General features: G+C 36.3%; 2 protein-coding genes across 2 annotated transcripts; both read left to right on the top strand.

The window, feature by feature from the left end:
- The first annotated feature begins 3,887 nt into the window (after positions 1-3,887).
- Positions 3,888-5,137, top strand: LOC123308113. Its single transcript, XM_044890661.1, has 2 exons — positions 3,888-4,205; positions 4,335-5,137. Exons 1-2 carry the CDS (start codon positions 4,133-4,135, stop codon positions 4,601-4,603), a joined length of 342 nt encoding a protein of 113 aa, XP_044746596.1. The 5' UTR covers positions 3,888-4,132; the 3' UTR covers positions 4,604-5,137.
- Positions 5,138-7,403: 2,266 nt separating this feature from the next.
- On the top strand, positions 7,404-8,111 carry LOC123306323. The gene has a single exon (XM_044888286.1). It carries the CDS (start codon positions 7,404-7,406, stop codon positions 8,109-8,111), a length of 708 nt encoding a protein of 235 aa, XP_044744221.1.
- The last annotated feature ends 8,420 nt before the right edge of the window (positions 8,112-16,531 follow it).

Genomic DNA, 16,531 nt, shown 5'->3' with positions numbered 1-16,531 from the left:
TAATGATGGATTGGTTCCGTGGCAAATTCATATTGTGGATAAAGACAAACGAGGTCAATAATGAAGATAAATGGAGTTTAGTCAAATCTGTTTCATATATAGGTATGTACAATTAATGGACATACACAGATAAAACGAAAAATATGTCGCATTGTCTTTATTTGAACACGTTCAGTAAACTGAATGATTATTTTTCAATTCATGTTGGCAGAAGAGCATTGCTGTTGAAAAAAATCCATATTGATTTGTTCTTACTATAGTAAATGTAACTCTCATTGTGTTGAATCAATTGATTCTCAAATGTACAAAAATGTTTTAGTTTATAATCCTCCCCCTCTTAAATATTTGTTTTTTTGGAAATACTTATCCAATCACTCTATGTACCCCCTTTATAGATATTTATACGAAAAGGAAAGGAAACCTCCAGATTTATAAAAATCTTAATTTTACTACGAGAGTTATTTGTATTCTTTATCAACGTCTTGTCTCTATGTATATCATAGACCTAATTGATTTATAGAACACAGAATATTTCAACTCTGATATATCTGTCATTGCTTACAGGACCTACTAACATAAAAACCTAATACAAATAATATGGTTGGTTATGGTATTCCAATAATATGAAATTCATTCTGGATCCTGTTGATGTGAGGAATTGTTTTGAGTCGTGTCAGTTTCTGGAGAACGAACCTGCCCTCGCAGATTTCTCAATGAAGTGAAAGAGTGTTTCGTAGATGAAACTGTATTTCCAATAGGAATCTGAACTAGCACTTGAATCTCCGAGGCCCAAACAGGAAAAGAAGATACATGATGACCCAGGTATCCTATTGAAAAAGCTTCTACTGCCCTGAATACATTATATTATACTAGAGATCTTGCTGAAGCACCAATAAAATAAAATTAATGAATGTGATGCAGAAGAGCGTCACAACAGTTGAAATGGTCACTAAGACAATTATGGTTTGGAAATTCTATCAAGGCTATACTTAGTGCTGCCTGTTGTGTGTTTGGGGAATATTGCAGCCCCGCATATAAGCTGAGATACAAGGAAAATCAGGTTGGTTGCGTATCACTTGAGGTTGAGAATCTAATAGGTTATTTATTATAACAAATTTTTTGTTCAATATTTATTATATTTTATAATTTTATTATTATTTAATTTTTTTGCTGAAATATGGCCAGCAATATATTCGTAAGTCATGTAGAATATGAGCTGCATTTGGATGAGGAATCAATCAGAAGTGCTGAGACTGGTAAGTAAATCATTCCCAAGTGATTTTTATTATAGATATTCACGATTTTACTCTTATATATAAGATCACCAATTCCTAATGGAATTGGTCCAAAACTTCTTGCAAGGTGAAGGGTCAACTGAAGTATATGAGCCAACATTGCCAGAGCCTGAGAACAAAGCAAATAGAAAATTTTAGACGAAATACGATTTAATGTTCCATTTTTCAGGAATCGCATGTACCATGGCAGTAAACCATGGTAATATCTTTGATAAAATCGATGGAGGCTCATTATAAGAACCTGAGCCATCCAAAAAAAAAAGAAATCTGTATTTGAGAACATCAGTAATGACTTGCTAAGGCAGGGATTTTCAGTAGATTCAAACATGATACAAAATAAATGGAAATCCCTGTTTAGAAGTTACAAAATGGCAAAAGACCAGAAAAATAGGTCCAGAAGAGCCCCCAAGAGGGTTCAAATTTTTTTATGAGATTGATGCTCTTCTGGGTAATAAACCCAGTAATAAATGCCTATTTGCCTTGGAGAGCAGTTGTGTTGAAGAAGGTAACATTTTTAAGGCTCCAATCAATTTTTTTTTTATCAACATGCTTCAAATGTATTATATTTGTTGCACAGATTCACATATTTCCTATGATCTTAAACGGATTTATTTTTTGTAGTAGTTCTAATTCTGCACATGCCAATAATAATAATAATAATCGTCATTGCAAGTTGTCAAGCCCGTTCAGGAAGTCGAAATTTCAACACATAAACTTCCTGAAGTTGCCGCCAAGACTGATGAGACGCTCGTTAACGCCTGTAAAGTACCCACCACTAATATATTACAAGACATCGAAACAGTGCAGTTAGCAGCTAATCTCCAGCTCGAAGCTAAGTTTCATTGTGCGCAACGGAATACCGCATTCGCTACTTCGGACCCTGCATTAGATATACATTAGATATAAATAATAACAATCTTCTAGGTAGACACACTGAAGAAATTTCAAAATACAGAGATCTCGAGGAACAAACCAGAAGACAGTGGAAGCTGAAAGATATAAAGACCATCCCTATTGTCATTTCATCTACAGGCCTGATACCGAAGAAACTACTAGAGAACTTGAGAAAACTTCAGTTGGACGAAAATATTTATAAAGTCATGCAGAAGGCGGTACTGCTCGGAACGGCGAGAACTGTACGCAAGTACATGGGGAATGCAGAGGAACACCGTCTGCTCCGACAGGAAGTGCGGATGGAGCAGGAATCCAACCTACAGCAGGGAGCCGAGGAGCGACCCGGACCCGACCACCACCACGAGCCCTAAAACCTGGAAAGGGCTCCAACAGAGCCTAATCCTTTTGATTTCTGAGATATCTGGGATAAGTGAATTTTCCTCTGGAGAGGAGTGTGAAAGCCGCAAGGCTAAAGTCATATTGTTATCCGTAGCACTAGTTGTGGCAACGGTTCTGGCTTAGTACGGCCGTCGAACTGCGACATCTTTATCCAGAATGAAGCGGCAGCTGATGAAAATCACGAGGGTCATTTTGACCTTACGACGTGCATAGGAAATTGCGAATTGATTGTTGATTTTCCATTTGTAGATAACGGACTTGCTTCCGTAGGGACGCTACCCGTTTATCGGGGGTTCTCCACCTCCCTAAGAAGCATAGAAGGAAACTGGGATCATAAGCATCATCGTAACGCTGCTGACTATAGCGAGGATGGTCGATCCTTCCGTTGCATGTTCCGATTATCGGATGAAGACGTGATCAAACGAGACGTTCATAGCGGAAAGGGCTGGGACCAGTTCTTTGGAATGGTTTCCACTCCTATCACTGACGTTGTATATCCAATATGCACTTATGAGCCTCCACCGAAATGACGCGACATGGAATAACCGTGACCGTGCGTCCTTATCAAGCGTATAAGCGCGTGGTTAGGATGCTGTATATAGTCATGCTACATGGTCGTAATGTAGATGGCATTAATGACCTAGGTGCGTATGGAGCCGATCTTGAATCGTTATTTGCTACGGGCCAAGAGATGGTCAATAGATTGGAGAAAATATGTAAGATAGATTCCCGCGTTGATTACGTCGTATTAATAGGCAAGAATGTCGAGATGGACGTTTTTACACTAGACCCTACACGAACTGTTAAGTATTATAAAAAATGGAACCTACCATCCTTCAAAGATGGTTTCACTGACCGTTACGGTGAGCCTGGTTACTGGAATATAATGGGATACCAAAAAGGTGGAGGTAACAAAAACCTGATCGATGTAGAAGAGGACAGAACCTGCGTCCTGATGTTTGATGAGATGTCCATAACTCCAGGATTACAATATAATTCTGGAGTAGACCTCATCAAAGGGGTTCCAAACACTGGTTATGAGAGGAGGCCAGATATTGCAGATCATGTTTTGGTTTTCCTACTGAAAGGATTACAGAAGAACTGGAAACAGCCCATCTGTTACAGTGGTCCTGAGAAGTCTGTAGTTTTGAAGAAATTGATAAAGGATATTATCCAGGCTTCCCAGGACATTGGTTTGGAAGTATTTCGTACGGTTTGCGATCAAGGGAGTGCTAATGTAGCAGCTATTAATGCACTATTGAAGGAGAGGAAGCAGCTCTGCCTAAGAGAAAATAAAACTGATGAAAACTTTGGATTTTTAGTTAATAATATTGAAATAATTCCTTTGTTTGATGTTCCACATCTAATCGAAGGAATTAGGAACAATTTATTAACTAAAGATCTCCATTTTTTTCCATGAAGGAAAAAATAGAGTGGCCAAGTTGGCTCATGTAGAGCAATTTTATTTTCTCGACTCATCAGAGATATATCGTATCTGCCCTAAATTAACTGACCAACATTGCATCAGAGGTAGAATAAGAAAAATGAAGGTATCCTGCTGCACACAGGTTTTCAGTTATCAAGTTGGGTCTCTAATGAAGCGGATTGCGTTATGGAGTGAGATATCTTATTTTTTTTTATTATTTCACCATTGACTTCCTAAGGTCACCAACTGTAAGAATAGCAATTTGATTACATTGTGGTAACTGTAGAAATATATGTGTTCATGACTTTAATATTTTACAGACATTGAAGATGAGAACAGATTAACCCCAAAAAGTGTGGACACTGCAGAGCTGATCCTTTTTATGGACAAGATGTTTGACAGTTTGAATTCCAGCTGCAGGATGGCCCCGGCAAGCAAGCCATTGAAAGGAGGTGTGTCCAGAGGATCACCCCACCAAGATTTTTGGACGAGTGGACGAGCTATCGACGAATTCAAGTTGATCGAATCTACTGGAGCTGATTTCGTTCAAATTATGGAACAGTATGATTTTCGAATTTTTAAAGCTTAAGTGCAATAGATTTTGAATTGTGAATATTCAGTTTGAATTTGAAGGTTTATGAGAATTTGAAAATGAGACAGTCAACCTGTATACCTCAGCCTCGAAGTTGAAACAGAAAATAAGGTAAGTTTATGATGAGACATTGGTCCTTTTCATAGAGTGTCTGCCAATAACGGTCTGATTCAATAGTCTCCAATATATAAAAATTATATGCTCGAAATGACTATAAATTCTGATGAGTACCGATATTTCAGATTCAAAATTGTTCTAGCGCAGGTCTTGTCAGGTGGTTTGATTTAAAAAAAAAACGGTTTTAGCTTGCATTACAACGTTGAGATGAATGAAGGCTTCAAATTCATGACATACGAAGGTCTTTTTCGGCACTTTCCAGATCTTATGGGACGAAGTACTGTGATCAAAATTTTCAGTCAGTCGATTTTTATGTTTATCTCGAAGACTGTTTCTCTCTTTCATATGTGAAAGGTTTATATTTATTTCATCGTAGTGTATCACATGAAACTGGCTAGAGATATCATCCAAGGACGACTGCAAAAGATCAATAGGAAAGTGATCAACTTTTTAAGTTCACAGTCGCATTCGAAGCATTTCATATACACCCTACGTTGGTCTGAATGCTGCATAGAAGAAACCATTTTTTCAAGGTTTCACAAACCTGAAACCTGAACTACATGACCACCATGATTACCACTACATCATAATTGTTCCTTAAGTTGGCCGATGGTAAAATCAAGTATACATCTGTTGAAAAAATCAAAAAATGAATTTCTCATTTTATTGCACATGTTTTTGTTTTTCATTTCATTGATATATTTGGCTCATTTGCTCATACATATATTTTCCAATGAAACTTATGTTCATCAGAAGTTATAACACATAATATGATATCTGAAATATCAGCCTGCTAGCTGCAGCCTTTAAATTTAAATTAAAGGCAGTATTCAAGTGTTGAATAAATAATTATAACTCACGTGTTGTATACAAAATTTTATTCCATTTCGATTAGTATTCAAATTATAACATTTTTCAAAATTGTAATTTGTAAAATGTCATAGAGGGCGATTGAATATCGCTAGGGCATTCAATTCATAACAACAACAATAAGATCCGCTCATATTCATGCTATTTTATTTCACTTGTGAATAAAGTATTTTTCAATTCATTGAGATGACAAAAGTAAACTTACCTTTGTTGCTATGAGTTTAATAAAGTCGTTTCTAAACGTCAAAATGGAATATAAACAACTATCGATACATTAGAGACTATTGAAAACTATTCGAATATTATTGGCAGAACTATCCGAACTCATTCTTGACTATTATCATTATTGATAATTCGGGCAAAACTATCCAGGCGGACTTTATAACAAGATTTCATTTGTTGATTATTGTTTCCTGAATCGCTCCCGAGCTTCCTTCAAATCCCCACCGGTAAACACTTCTCGTCATACAATTTGAACTACTGATGCAGATAAGCCGCTGAGATGACATGATGAGGGGATGAAAAATGATCACAGCTGAACAACAGATTTCACTCAGTTAAATACCGTCGAAGTGAACTTATACCCGGTTTCTGAGCTCATTCATTGAACGTCATAAGTTCAAAAATTTCAACGCATTGATGAACTTAAACTGGAAACCACAATTCGGAAAAATTGACGTTCCAATAATGCGAGCTAGTCATGAACGGGCGTAGGGAAATCCCAGAGAATTCGAAACAACTAAACACAATTGTAGATGGTTTCCGGGCTCATTGTCCCTCGTCAGTATAGTGTAGCGCTGAACGGAGCATGGAATCTAAGGGCCAATTTCACCGAGATTAGACGTAACTGGCGTAGAACGACTTCATTTGATTCTGCAGACAAAATTTCAACACGAACATGGCTGATTCTATGATCTCCCAATTAAGACTACACCGAAGAAAACCCCATGGTCACAGGTATTCATTAGTCAACAACAATTTGGTTTTAAATCAACGCTATGTTGTCCGTTCTACGTAAAAGTTTCTGTTATTACGTTTTTATCACAATGTCGAATCTCTTTGGAAAATATGTGACGAACATAATTGAAGTTTATACAAATTGAAGGCATACCAAATCCAGTTATTTGCATGGAAAATACAAGAGATCAGTATAATATCATAATATGCACTAGCTTGAGGAGAGTTAATGTTCGCTGTCAATCAGCTTTTCAAAAAAACCGGTGGAACCTGTTGAATCTGCTCAATTCAATTAATTCTCTTCTAGATTCTTCGTTCGCTCAAGTGAATTGGAACTTGGTCTGAATTCTTAACGTGATTTTTTAGTGCACTCTCAACTTTCTCAGTCAGCTCAAATCTGATGATAAAGGGTGGTCCATCTAGTGTTTGGAATTTGAACTACCGATTATTTGACTTTATAAACGTCAACTATTCTTTTTGACGTGACTAATATTTAGTTGAAAATTTGAAGTTGAAATGGGACGCTATTGAAGAAAGTTGGGAAATATTAAAAACTTATTTCCAAAGTGGTGAGTCTTCTACTCAAACTGTGAGAAATTTAAGAAAAAAAATCGACAAAAAAAATGTTCCAAAAACCCAATTTGTGGATCAATTTGTGAAGCGTGTTCGTGAAACCGGAATGTTGGTGGATAAACCAACACGTGTACGTACACGTTCGGTCCGTTCAACCGAAAATATTGCTGCTGTGGCTGAAAGTGTGCGTGAACAACCATCAACATCAGTTCGCCATCGTTCTCAACAATTGGACATTTCACGCACTTCTTTGATGCGAATTTTGCGTAAAGATCTTGCCATGAAGCCGTATAAAGTTCAATTGGTGCAACAGCTAAAGCCAATTGACCATCCGAGTCGTCTACGGTTCGCAAATTGGGCGGAAAATTGTTTGGCGGAGGATAACGAATTTTATCGAAAAATCATCTTTTCGGACGAAGCTCATTTCCACCTCGGTGGTTATGTTAATAAGCAAAATTGTCGCATCTGGGGCACAGAAAACCCGCACGTCGTCATAGAGAAGCCAATGCACCCACAACGAGTGACTGTTTGGTGCGGACTTTGGTCTGGCGGCATCATCGGTCCATTTTTCTTTGAAAATGAAGCAGCAATGTTGAACGATTGGTTCTTTCAAGAAATTGAAGCTGACGACTTGGACGATGTTTGGTTTCAACAGGACGGTGCAACGAGCCATACAGCACACGCCACAATCGATGTTTTACGCCGCATTTTCGGAAATCGAATAATCAGCAGAAATGCTGATGTGAATTGGCCACCAAGAAGCTGCGATCTGACGCCATTGGATTATTATCTTTGGGGAGCGGTGAAAGATAAGTGTTACGCCAACAATCCAGAAACAATTCAAGACCTCAAGACCGAAATTCAAGCTGCTATTGGTGAAATAGAGCCCCAAACAATCGAAAATGTATTAAAAAATTGGGTGGAACGAATAGGCTACTGCCAAGTCAGCCGTGGTGGTCATTTGGCCGAAATTATTTTTCATAAATAAATGTCATGAACCAACCTTTTAAATAAATGTTCAACCATGGAAAAATATTGAGCAGTTTTTTTTTATAGCAAAATTAAATTCCAATTTTTAAATGGGCCAACCTTTATTATTTTATATTATAATAATCAATCGATTAACATCTCAAAAGGATCATGTCTCAAAAGTCGGGGAGATCTTCTCCAACTCCAAAAGAGGATGACACTCAACTCCAGGTCCCACCTACTCCGCTGGTCTTCCCACCAACATCAAATTAAAAGTCGCTACTCAAATGAGTAGACTGCAACTCATGAAGGACATCTTCTCTAAGCTGTCCAACGTCTCAACATGGACTGTGCAAGACCTGTCTCACACTCAAGAACAACTGCAAGACCTTCACAAGAACTTCTCAAAGACTCACTCGTATTTTGAGTCAGCGTGGCCTGAGTCTTGTCTCGACCACGAATATTTCTCATCCTCAGTCTTCTTCGAGGAATACTCTCTATTCCAATCAGCCATCTCGAAATTAATCCAACTCAATATGTCACTCAATCCTGTGGATTCACAGCCATCCACTTCTGCTCAAGCACCTCAGCCTTCTCAAACACGTCCACGATTGCCTGACATCTCAATTCCCACCTTCTCAGGCGATTTCTCAAAATGGCCTGCATTCCGAGACCTTTTTCGATCCCTCGTTATCAATAGCACCTCAATTTCTGACATTGAAAGGTTACATTACCTTCGGACGTGTCTCTCTCACGAACCTCTCGACACCATCTCTAGTCTTCCCTTAACGGAAGTCTCGTTCCTTGGAAGAAGCTTATGGGCAAATATGAGAATAAAAGGCTGCTCCTCTCTTCTCAATACGCAAAACTTCTCTCCTTCTCATTGGCAAATCAGAAAAATTCCACGGCCTCATCTCTTCGTCAATTTATTGACAGCATCGTCAATCCTCTTCAAAGTATGAAAGCTCTAGGTGAAGATCTCTTGGTGTTCCATATCATCAACCGTATGGATCACGCCTCTCGAACTCATCAATAACACTTCATCTCTGACAGTGAAAGGTTACATCACCTTCGGGCGTGTTTATCCAAGGATACTCTCGACGCCATCTCTAGTCTTCCTTTAACGGAAGTCTCGTTCCCCATAGCTTGGAAGAAGTTCATGGACAATTATGAAAATAAAGGGTTGCTCCTCTCTTCTCATTGACTAATCAGAAGAATTCCACCGCCTCATCTCTTCGTCAATTTATTGACAGCATCGTCAATGTTCTCCAAAATTTAAGAGCTCTAGGTGGAGATCTAGTTGAGTTAAGTAGAGGGAAAGTTCCGGGAAGAGCCGCGATATAGGTATATCGAAGGAGACTCCCACCGTAACGGGAAGAATGTAACAGATTTCTCTATAGATAGAGGATGGAGATGACCAAAGAGCACTCATTGGGAAACTTTCATCTCCTCAAACACCGAATTTCCCACCTTCGCTCAGTTGATGTTCGTGTTTGATGTACAATGAAGATTTTATTTTACCATCTTCGACTCAATCGTTTGGTAACAGTTCACTTCGAGTAATTGCCAAAAGTCTGAAAAATATCCTGAAAACTAACCAGTTGAAGAGAAAAGCAAATGTAACAATTGATCTCCTACTGAATGAAATTGAAAATTTAGTTGATGGCAAAATGTGGCAAAGGATATTACAGATTCACTTCTTCCAAAAATAATACGATATTTTTTCTGTTTCTGTTTTCAAGACATTAAATTCTTTATAGATGGAAAGACCGCATTCCAATAACTATCAAGACGGGCTTGTTGTTAGGGCTCATAAAGCTGCGGAAATATTACATTCAGAGAAAAAAACAGAAGTTTTGGATGTGGGATTTGGAGAGTTTCTGGTAAAATTTTCAACAGGTGATAAGTTTTACAAGGTAGTATATCATGAATTGTGTGAGATAGAATGCCGAACATTATTTTGTAAAATTTGTAAAGTTTGCATTCATCGATATAGATGTGAATGTCCTGAGTTTGCCATAAAAACTAACATGTGTAAACACATACATGTAGTGTGTTTGCATGAGCAAAGGTAGGGAAGTGATTCTGTTTTAGGTGATGTTGCCAAACAGCTGTCTTTGGAAAAACCTTCAGTGATCAAAGAAGCTAATAGTGAAGAAATTCAGGACTTTATAAAGAAAAAGAAATGTGAAAATGGCAATGGAAATATGTTGGATAAAAAAGCAATAAGATAGGAAAAACTTGAAACTGCGAACAACTATTTGAGATCTCTGGATGATGACGAATTTGATAGGTAAATTCGCTTTTACAATATGTACATATAGATTAAAAAAGTGTTTTCAATACTATGAAGGTGTGTGGCTAAAATTATGGTGATGGCAAAAGGGGATCAAGTATGTGCTAAAAGGAAACTAGACAAACAAGAATTCTTTTCATCAAAGAGAAGAAAGTAAACAGGTTGACTGGTTTTTTATTCTTTTGTATATATTTAGATGCATGCATATTTATTTTAAGTTCAAGTGGTGAATGTTTCATAAGGTGATGGTATAATATTCTTGTTTTTGCTGATATTACTCATTTGTAAATATAGATATATGTATTTTAATTAGCTTATATAACATAGAATTAGATTATAACATAAGCATGTGAACTCATTTGTTAGATTTTGTGTTGGTTCAAAAATCACTCATAAGTTTCTTTGACTATACTTATAATAAATTTGCGATTCAAGATTCGATTTCAGTCTCACTGCGCTGGATGTATGGATCGTGCAAGTCAAAGACATCGTTTCCCCAAAGATTTTGTGCTCTTATTTTTGATGAATTAGCATTACAAACTCACTTGCGTTATAACAGAGCCCAAGATATAATTATTGGTTTAGAGGATTATGGAGATGAGAGGGCAGCGGTTTTAGCGGACCATGCAAATGTTTTCTTTTTAAAAGGCTTATACAAACAATTCAAACAACCGCTTGCCTTTACTTTCAGTAAAGGTCCCATAAAAGCGGTGAAATTGAAAAATTTAATTAAAGAATCGATATCAGCATGCCACAGCATTGGGTTGGTAGTGCTCGTCACAATTTGTGATCAGGGCACAACCAACCAAACAGCAATAAAACTGCTGATAGAAAAACGGAAGAAAGTGTGTCTTCAACAAAATATTCAAGATAGGTACCTGGGGTTCCTAGTAAATGATGAAGAAGTTTAACCCCTTTTCGACACCCCTCATCTACCTCAGGAACAATTTGCTAAATAAGAGGGCACACATTTTAATGAACAATGAAAATAGCAAAATGGCAACACATTCAACAATTCTACTATATGGACATATCTGATCCAGATACTAGAATCTGTTTTAAATTGACTGATGCCCATGTGCTTCCTTCGAAAATGAATAAAATGAAGGTGAAAATGTGCACCCAGGTCTTCAGTCATACTGTAGGATCTCTAATGAAGCCCATTTCACAATGGGATAAATTGGCTAGAGCTTGTAATTGAGAAGTGACAAAGAAGTAGGTCAAGATGTAGTTCAAACTTGAATTGATTTTGTATTTTGTCTCCTGATCTGATAATTGATCTTCATTTGGTTCTAATTGTCGAAAGGATCTGTCATACACAGGTCGTTTGGACAATTTACAATCTTTTTTGGAGACCAACAGTTTTCAAAAATATTGTTCACAACAAAATGAAGTACAAATGAGTAAATAGGACAAGACTCACCAGATGTACAATTGTGTATATGACTGGTGCAGTCATAAAAACAATTTTCAAAAATGAGTCTATTAAAAGGGGCGATATTTGTAGGGATAACTCACTCAGTAATAATGAGCTAGTGAAGGATACAGATTTCATTGAATCTAGGACATATGAATCTGAGAATTTAATAAAACCAGGTTTATATGCCCATTTTCTTTCCAGTCATTCCTTCAGTTATCTATTTTATTACATCCCAAGAATATGCGAGAGGAAAAATATTTCGAAAATTATTTCATATTTTATCAAAAAATTTGAATTATGGCATAATGAAATGTGCATCAGATAATCTCGATAAGATTTTATGTGAAACAATCATCAGCCGTAGCTTATTTTAGTGGTGCAAGCAAGTCAATAAAATTGCGGGTGGAACTGACACAAAGTTCTCAAGCTTGAATTTGTGTACAATAAAGTTGAAGAACAGTTCCGCCATTTTCCTGCTCTTTTAATGAATCCGTTCGTAAATGACGAGGTGCGTACATTGCACGAATATGTTTCAACTTTATGCGGAAGTAAAAACCCAGAAGTTTCTTATGAAAAGCATTATATATTGGAAAATATGAACGAAAATTCAACATCCCACACACAAAAAGTCCATTTCATAATCATTTCTCGAAATTAGTTTCGAAAGTTACAAGTTCAGATATAACAGGCCCAAAGAATTATTACTACAATACAACCTTTTTTCGAACTGATTCTGACAGTTAGGAAGGACAGCAAACGTTATCATCCTTTCAAAAATTCAACAGTTTGGATAAAATAATGAAAAAATCTGAAATGCACATAGCAGCGTTCGTATCAGAACATAATGTATCCTACAATTTAATGGACCATTTTGTACAACTTCTTCCCAAAATTTGTCCTGACTCAGAAGTAGCAAAAAACATTAAATGCAAGCAAACAAAATGTTCTGCCATAATTAAAAATGTGATTGGAAAGATGCAATTAATAAATAATTTATGTACAATTTTGAAAACAACAAAATTTTCATTAATCTTATATGAATCTACTGATAGAGGCTGCACAAAGCACCTATGTTTAGTATGTAAATACCGACAAAACGATAGGTGAGTTGAACGAAAACAGTTTATTCCATATTTTCAAATTTCATATGTGAATGCTTTTTGATAAATTCAATAATGTGAATTGGATGGATAAATAAAAATATAAGTTTCAAGGATCCTATGAACCATTTTCCATTTAAACTTATGTCATAGCATGTTTTTGTTTCTGTAATGAAACACATTGAAATTAAAGCCATAGAGAAATATAACGCAGTGAGATACAGATATGAAAAATCGGGGCTTGCAATCCCATAATTGGTTTTATCAGGTGCAAGGGTTGTTAGAGATAACTACAAGGTCCTGGTGATTTTTACATTCAAAGGCATCAAATCATATCGCATCCATTCAATTCTCCCAAAACTCAAGGAATTATATTATTTTTATCTGCTTTCTCGAATAGGTTTCGTGGATCTAGACGATAATTCGAGGAAATGGAGGCCCTTCAATATTATGAAATTTCTTGAAAATGGCTTAATCAACGATATCGACTACGAACTTTTTTCTGAATAGAGAATACACTCTCTTCCCACATAAAATGAGCTGCGGTGTGAAAGAAATAAAAGTATCAGATTTTGTAAACTTTCGATAGTGTGTGCTGGGTTTCAAATTTCGTTATAGACATTGTATTGAATTTAATGAAAACGATACATTCCAAGTTTTGCCCCAACACATATCATCTGTGATTTTCAATGATGATGGAACAATTATGGAATACTTCTTGGAAAAAAATATGAAATTACAATTAAACATCTTGTGACGCCCATTTCATTGAAGGGAATCATTATTGCTCGTCGATTGTCGATGTAACAAAAAATTCTTTTATTTTCTGGATCCTTCCGAAAGCAGTGTTTTTATAAATTGGTCCGATAGTATTAAACTTTTTCGAAAATATTGTTACGGGTACGAATGATAAAATACCTCATATCGACAAAATCTGAAGAAATTCGAGACAAATGCCTTGTATGCTCCAGAATCACATCAATGGAAATGTTGGAATAAAACAACTGGTTGAGAACCTGGAAGAGGCATAACCCATTTTTTTTCAACATGATGGGAATATAACACATCGATACAAAGAAATTCAACATATTAAGAACAACTTAACAAGAAGTGAAGTCCTGATTCATATAGATTTCAGTGAAAATTATTGCTGCAATTCTAAATCAACGCAAATCAATAGGCAACCATTCATATCTTGTCTTTGAATGAAAGTAACACTTTTTGTTTTCTTGTAGATTCTTTCGAGTTTTCTTATCGTATTCTTGAAATATAGTACTCACCCACACGTAAATATTTAAATAATGTATATTCACCACGCACAAGTGCCTGGCACTTTTGTGGTCTTTCAGTGTTCATTAAATTCTTAAACTCTTTGTTGTCTGTTATGGCCTATTGTTGTTTTCTTTAAACATTATTATTATCATTATTATTACAATTCGAACCTTCTAACCTCACAAAAATTGTGGAGGACAAACAAACGCGTCATTACAAGGGAAATTCCTCACCTGAAGAATATTTTCGTTGTTCCAAGGTACAAAAGAGAGGTATTTATGTTCATCAAGAACTCTAAGAATATTTATTTGGAAATCGGTAATAGATATACGAAAAGTAAGTTGATATTCAACTTTTCAGATAATAAATATCATCATCATATTCTCTCTGTGAATACAAAGAATGCCTATTTCATTGAAATTTCAATAACAAATCGAGATGTGGCCGACGTTATTCCCAGAAAATAAGCAAGATTGGTTTCGATCCATACACCATGCAAGAAACAGATATAAGGTTCAACAACCAGCTTTTACATTTAATCAGCAAATGAAAACATTCGAAAGCTTAGTAGCCTACAAAAACTTCATAGCTTGCCTTTAATCTAGTTTCGCTATAAAATGTTTGGAAAGTATTTACAAAGGAGTCATCACTGAGGAATTGTTGTACGTGTAGAAAACGAAATCATGACCAACCTGTGATAAAATGTTGCTATGAAGATTGTGAAATTCTTAGGATTTATATGAAATTTTTCGGGTGGACCAGTGGCCTTTCGTTGTGCAGCTTTTGTACGGGTGGTATAGAGATGGAATGAATATTTCTTCAAAATGTAAATACATAATACTATGTAATTTAGTTGTATTAAATGCTCTCGAAAAGATGCACTGTTCTATTGAAACAGTGTATTCACTATATAAGTATAAAAATATAATCGGTGCAAAATACAACTCATAAGAAAATATACAACATAAATGCTCAAATATAGAAACTCCACCAGAAATACGAAAAAAACTAACAGTCCCTGTTTCCTCGGCCTCCACATAAAAAAAACAACAAAAGAGTTGCATAATTATTCACTTCCTGATAAAATACCGTGTGACTTGCCCAAGTTTTTGAATACTTTAATAACCATAACAAATGTAAATTTAACACTGTTATCGGAAGAATCACTAGGACTAACACCACCAGCAAACTTAAAAAATAATGCTATTTCAATGTAATGTGTGGTGATACCTGAACGACAACTTTTTCAACCCAACGACATTACAGTCGTCTTTTTTAGAGAAACTAATAATGCCATCAACTGCATTCCTCTATCTTCTTTCGTTTTCGAGTTATGGGTCAAAATGAAAATCCCAACTTTGGCCATTATCTCCGTTTCTGTTTTAGCTAGGATTTTGAAATGAAAACATATGAAGGGTCGCGGGGAAGAACGATCAATGTCAATTTTGTGACAAAATGAGATTGTCATGCCATCTAGTAGCTTGTTCCAGTACCAATCGCAACGTGAATCGAAACCGGGAAAAAAGATCATACTATTTGAGAAAATGAAGGAAGAAAAAACCCTGCGACGGCAAAGAAAGATCATTGTCCGCGCGGTGACTGGGAAAAGGGATCAACGTCAAAGTTTAAAGTCCACTCTGTTCCTTTCCACCGCGGTCATTTCATTGTTTTGTTTCGTGCTGATAAACATTTTTGTTGCGTAGTTCCTCAATAAACGTTATTTTGCATACGAAATGGATGATTTTAGTGAAGTTGAGTGTAGTGACAGTAGTGAGGGTAGGGTCGTGAATACTGCTGGTACTAAAAAACGAAAAATTACCGGAAGAATGAGTGAGGTGATGAAAAAAATTAAAGCTTGTTCCTACGAAATGGGTGACGACTGCCGATGTAAGAGGTACAAGTGTTTTGAATCTGTTTCCCTGGAAGAAAGAAAACGAATCTTGAAGGATTTTAATAATTTATGTGATTACAACCGTCAAAATGAATATTTAGGGGGTTTGATAACGATTGTCCCTGTCAAGCAACGGAGAAATACCAAAGACGACGATGAGGCAAACTTTCATACTGCCTCCTACACCTATCGTGTTCGATGTTACGTTGAAGGTAAGCTGCAAGATGTTCACGTTTGCTACAAAGCATTTTTAGCTATACACGGCATCTCTAACCGACGTGTATAAACATTGAAACGGAAATTGACTTTTTCTGGTGTTGTTGGTGACGATAAAAGAGGCAAACATGATAACCGACCTCATAAATTGAGTGTCGAAACCAAAACTAAAGTTTTTGACTACATAAAGGCTTTAAAAGGACGAAAATCCCACTACTCACCTAAAGACAGTTCAAAAGTATAC

Source organism: Coccinella septempunctata, chromosome 2 (genome assembly GCF_907165205.1).
Source record: "Coccinella septempunctata chromosome 2, icCocSept1.1, whole genome shotgun sequence".
Taxonomy (NCBI): Eukaryota; Metazoa; Arthropoda; class Insecta; order Coleoptera; family Coccinellidae; genus Coccinella; species Coccinella septempunctata.
The sequence above is the reverse complement of the archived record's forward strand: the minus strand, read 5'-3'. Positions and strand labels throughout refer to the sequence as shown.